The 5,715-nt window shown below is 42.3% G+C and overlaps 1 protein-coding gene across 1 annotated transcript; it reads left to right on the forward strand.

Annotated features, from left to right (window-relative positions):
- Nucleotides 1–435: 435 nt before the first annotated feature.
- LOC131969201 (general transcriptional corepressor trfA-like) lies at nucleotides 436–2,701 on the forward strand. Its single transcript, XM_059330379.1, has 3 exons — nucleotides 436–495; nucleotides 882–940; nucleotides 1,104–2,701. Exons 2-3 carry the CDS (start codon nucleotides 901–903, stop codon nucleotides 2,699–2,701), a joined length of 1,638 nt encoding a protein of 545 aa, XP_059186362.1. The 5' UTR covers nucleotides 436–495; nucleotides 882–900.
- The last annotated feature ends 3,014 nt before the right edge of the window (nucleotides 2,702–5,715 follow it).

A 5,715-nucleotide genomic window follows, 5' to 3' on the forward strand; every position in this document is an offset into this window, starting at 1 on the left:
AAGTAATTAAAAAAAAAAAACTTTATTAGACTTGAGGGGCTCTGTAGTATGCAGAAGCGACTAACAAGTTGATTACAAAAACACAGTTTTAATGTCTAAAACGTAGCCATCTAGCTGCTATCAGCAACATGAGCATTATAGCTAGGATGGCACAGAGGAATAAGACTTTAATAAACAAACAAACAAATACACAAATAAATAAAAACAGAGTTGTCGACATCAAAGCAACCTTTAGAATGTTATCATCAGAGCCTTTTATAGAATTCTATAGAACTATAGGTCATAGCGATGACATCACAATAGAACTGAGATTGCACTGGAGGGATATATCTCTGCCCTCACAGATCAGCACAGATCAACACAGAGCAGCACGTGAAACACATTGCAGCACCTGTAGTTTATTCAGAGAGACTTTTTCAGAAGTACATATTTCTGTGAAAGACGACCTTCAATTTGTGACTTTAATTCATCAGCGGCCATTTTTCTGGAAGTAAGGTAAGTCTATAACCCTGTCGAAGGATCATCCCTCAATAATCTAATATAGGTATCAACACGACTCTGCTAGTGTCTACTTAATTAATCAGCCATATAGTAAAATTAACAGTTTTCACTATAAGTTTCATTATTTTGCTGGTAGGGACTTGTGTTTTTGAAAAATGTAAACAAAATGTTGGCACAAATTGTAAGGGCTTGAGTGTTTACTAGACACTGTGGGGACATATATCTAATCACGTTATAGGGAACACTTACTAGATGTCAGACGTCACATGTGCGTACATGTAAAATTTAAGGCCTTTGCTTCGGAATTAAAATGTAAATATTTGATTTCACCACTGTAATATTGTAAAATAACTTTTGATTTCTTTGTCTGATCTGTTTAGTCAAAAACCCTAACCCAAAATGGACGGAAGAGGAGATGGAGCACACAACGGTAGAAACCGTAAGTACTTGATTCATCATTTTTACAAGGACCTTTCTGACGTACAATATTTTAAAAAGCTATTTGAGGGACTAAATTACTGTTTGTTTCAATTAATGGCTAATGGTAACATAATTCTAATAATTATTTTCTTATTCTCTTATCTCTTATCACACTCTTGCAGGCCGAGCATTCCCACTTCAATTTCTTCATAGAGGAGAACGGCCACCAGCTGATCAACTTCATGCTGGAATCATTGCCTGGATCGAATTTCTCATAAATGCTGGACACGAGCGGCCTGCCCTTGATATGTTTGCAGATTTGGTGCAGGATCCTGAGATCCCAGTTGTCGATGTCCACATAATCAACGATGAAGACCAGGACAATGAAGACGACCAGGACCATGAAGACGACCAGGACAATGAAGACCAGGATAATTTAAATCCAGACATTGAAAATCAGGTAAACAATGACAATGAGGAAAATTCTGGCAACAATGAAAACGTTGTCAACAATGATGGGAGCCAGAACGTCAATGGAGATGACAATATTGACAACGCTGACAATCACAGTGTTGATAATAATGAAAATTCAGAAGATGCTGGCACTAGTCCTGGGGTTGAGGCTGGCGCAGAAGAAGATGATCCCATGCCTGGATGTTCCAGGAAGAGGCCAAGAGAGGAGGATGAAGAAAATAGTGAAGATAGTAGCATCAAAAGATGTAGATGGTGGGATGAATTTGCTGACAGCAGCTCCGACAGTGACACTAGCAGCATTGGCTCGGATTTCAACAAGAAAGCTCTCAGTAGTCCAGTCAAATTTACTGAGGTTGCTGAAAAAGACACTCAGCCTGGTCCATCCAGGAAAAGGACAAGGAAGAGTACCAGAGAAGTGGATGAAGAGGATATTGAAGAGAGTAGCAGCAAAAGATTTAGATGGTGTGATGAGTTTGCTGGCAACAGCTCTGCCAAGGTTCCTGAAAAAGACCCTCAGCCTGGTCCATCCAGGAAAAGGACAAGGAAGAGTACCAGAGAAGTGGATGAAGAGGATATTGAAGAGAGTAGCAGCAAAAGATTTAGATGGTGTGATGAGTTTGCTGGCAACAGCTCTGCCAAGGTTCCTGAAAAAGACCCTCAGCCTGGTCCATCCAGGAAAAGGACAAGGAAGAGCACAAGAGAGGAGGCTGAAGAGAACACCGAAGAGAGTAGCAGCAAAAGATTAAGATGGTGTGATGAGTTTGCTGGCAACAGCTCTGCCAAGGTTGCTAAAAAAGACCCTCAGCCTGGTCCATCCAGGAAAAGGACAAGGAAGAGTACCAGAGAAGTGGATGAAGAGGATATTGAAGAGAGTAGCAGCAAAAGATTTAGATGGTGGGGTGAGTTTTCTGGCAGCAGCTCTGACAGGGATACTGACAGCATTGACCAGGATTTCTACAACAAAGCTCCAAGTAGTCCAGTCAAACTTGCGGAGGTTGCTGAAAGAGACCCTCAGCCAGCTCCATCCAGGAAAAGGAAAAGGAAGAGCTTCAGAGAAGATGATGACAGCAGCAGCGAGAAATCAAGACAGTTTTCTGAAAGTAACCCTGAAACTGTAATTGTCACAACCAGCCACAGTCTTGCTCAAAGTCCTTGCAAAACTGATGCAGCTAAAGATGTAAGTGCTGCAGAAGAGACCAAAAAGGAGGAGGAGGATCCACAGCCAGTGCGACTCAGGAAGAGATCGAGGCAGGAGGATGAGGAGGACGATAGGAGAGGACGCAAACAATTTAAACATTCAGATTAGTATTTTTAACCATAGTTAAAAATAATTAGCTCTAAATAGACAAGTGACAAAGGGACCTCGGGCTGGATTCAAACTGGGGTCTGCCGCGGCAAGCACTCAGCCTTAGTGGTACATACATATATATTTTTTAAAGATTATTTTTGGCCATTTCATGCTTTATTGGATAGTGACAGATAGAGTGGAAGGGGGAGATGGGTAGACATGCGATAAAGGGACCTCAGACCAAATTCAAACCGAGGTCCACCGCGGCAAGGACTCAGCCTTAGTGGTTCATACCTACATTTAAAAAAAAAAAAAATTGGGGCATATTTTCATGGTTTTTGGATAGTGATAGATAGAGTGGAAGGGGTAAACATGCAACAAAGGGACCCCGGACCAGATTCTAACCGAGGTCCACCGCGGCAAGGACTCAGCCTTAGTGGTTCATACCTATATATTTTTTTTAAAAATTGGGGCATATTTTCATGGTTTTTGGATAGTGATAGATAGAGTGGAAGGAGTAGACATGCAAAAAAGGGACCTCAGACCAGATTCAAACCGAGGTCCACCGCGGCAAGGACTCAGCCTTAGAGGTTCATACATATATTTAAAAAAAAAAAAATTTGGGCATATTTTCATGGTTTTTGGATAGTGATAGATCGAGTGGAAGGGGTAGACATGCAACAAAGGGACCTCGGACCAGATTCTAACCGGGGTCCGCCACGGCAAGGAATCAGCCTTAGTGGTACATTTTTATTTTAAAGATTATTCCTTATTGGAATAAATAGAATAGAAAGGGGAGACAGAGGGGTAGACATGCGACAAAGGGACCTCAGGCCAGATTCAATCCGGTGTCTGCCGTTGCAAGGACTCAGCCTTCGTGATATACACATATTTTTTCAAAGATTCTTTTTTTGGCATATTTTCATGCTTTATTGGATAGTGACAGATAGAGTGGAATGGGGAGACATGCGACAAAGGGACCCTGGGCCAGATTCCAACCAACCGGGGTCTGCCGCAGCAAGGACTCAGCCTATGTGGTACGTGCATATATTTTTTTAAAGATTATTTTTTGCCACATTTTCATGCTTTATTGGATCGTGATAGATAGAGTGGAAGGGGGAGACATGCGACAAAGGGATCTTGGACCGGATTCAAACCGGGCTCTGCCGCGGCAAGGACTCAGCCTTGTCTACCCCTTCCACTCTATCTATCACTATCCAAAAACCATGAAAATATGCCCAAATTAAAAAAAATATATATAGGTATGAACCACTAATGCTCAATCCTTGCCGCGGTGGACCTCGGTTTGAATCTGGTCTGAGGTCCCTTTATCACATGTCTACCCGTCTCCCCCTTCCACTCTATCTGTCACTATCCAATAAAGCATGAAATGGCCAAAAATAATCTTTAAAAATATATTTATGTACCTCTTAGGTTGAGTACTTGCCGCGCCAGACCCCGGTTGGAATCCGGCCCGGGGTCCCTTTGTCGCGTGTCTACCTTTCTGTCTTTCCTTCCACTCTATCTGTCACGATCCAATAAACCATGAAAATATGCCCAAAAAAATCTTTAAAAAATATATGTATGTACCACTAAGGCTGATTCTTTGCCGGGGCAGACCCTGGTTGGAATCCGGCACGGGGTCCCTTTGTCGCATGTCTAGCCCTCTGTCTCCCCCTTCATCTCTATCTATCACTATCCAATGAAGCATAAAATGCCAAAAAATTATATTTCCAGCAATTTCATTTTGTCTGCTTCTGAATATATTTCTTAGTTTCTTTGTTCAGACAAGGGTAAGTAGGAGATGTTTTTTACCTGACATGTTTCGACTGACAACTTCAGTCTTCTTCAGAGGTGTCAGCTGATCGCTGTGACGTGTCTTTATGTGGAGTTCCTCATAGGGCGTGGTCAACCTGACACACATGTCTCCCCCTGCCACTCTATCTACCACTATCCAAAAACCATGAAAATATGCCCACATTTTAAAAAAAAATATAGGTATGAACCACTTAGGCTGAGTCCTTGCCGCGGTGGACCTCGGTTTGAATCTGGTCTGAGGTCCCTTTGCCGCATATCTACCCAATAAAGCATGAAATGCCAAAAACAAATCTTTAAAAAAATATATGAGTGTATCTATCAATCTATCTGGCCCAGGGTCCCTTTGTCGCATGTCTCCCCCTTCCACGCCATCTATCACTATCCAAAAACCATGAAAATATGCCCAAATTGAAAAAAAAATATATAGGTATGAACCACTAAGGCTGAGTCCTTGCCGCGGTGGACCTCGGTTTGAATCTGGTCTGAGGTCCCTTTATCGCATGTCTACCCGTCTCCCCCTTCCACTTTATCTGTCACTATCCAATAAAGCATGAAATGCCCAAAAATAATCTTTAAAAAATATATATGTGTGTACCACTAAGGCTGAGTGCTTGCCTCGGTGGACCCCGGTTTGAATCCGGCCCCAGGTCCCTTTGTCGCATGTCTACCTTTCTGTCTTTCCTTCCACTCTATCCGTCACAATCCAATAAACCATGATCGTGATAGATAGAGTGGAAGGGGGAGACATGCAACAAAGGGATCTTGGATGGTACACTCATATATTTTTTTAAAGATTCGTTTTTGGCATTTCATGCTTTATCGGTTAGATATGCGGCAAAGGGACCTCGGATCAGACCAGATTCAAACCGGGGTCCGCCGCGGCAAGGACTCAGCCTAAGTGGTACGTGCATATATTTTTTTAAGATATTCTGACAGACCTGCCAGTTGTCAGGTTGACCACGCCCTATGAGGAACTCCACATAAAGACACGTCTCAGCGATCAGCTGACACCTCTAAAGAAGACTGAAGTTGTCAGTCGAAACATGTCAGGTAAAAAACATCTCCTACTTACCCTTGTCTGAACAAAGAAACTAAGAAATATATTCAGAAGTAGACAAAATGAAATTGCTGGAAATATTGTACGGAAGATATGGACAAAAGTGTATCAAAGCTTTTCGCCGTTTGGAGAGACTGCAAAATACGCTAGCACGCCA

The sequence above is a fragment of the Centropristis striata genome, chromosome 3, assembly GCF_030273125.1.
Source record: "Centropristis striata isolate RG_2023a ecotype Rhode Island chromosome 3, C.striata_1.0, whole genome shotgun sequence".
NCBI classification, from domain to species: Eukaryota; Metazoa; Chordata; class Actinopteri; order Perciformes; family Serranidae; genus Centropristis; species Centropristis striata.

Coding starts and splice junctions, on each gene's coding strand:
- LOC131969201 (XM_059330379.1), top strand. CDS start 901: ATGGACGGAAGAGGAGATGGAGCACACAACGGTAGAAACC. Junction 941..1,103: donor AGCACACAACGGTAGAAACC/GTAAGTACTTGA, acceptor ACACTCTTGCAG/GCCGAGCATTCCCACTTCAA.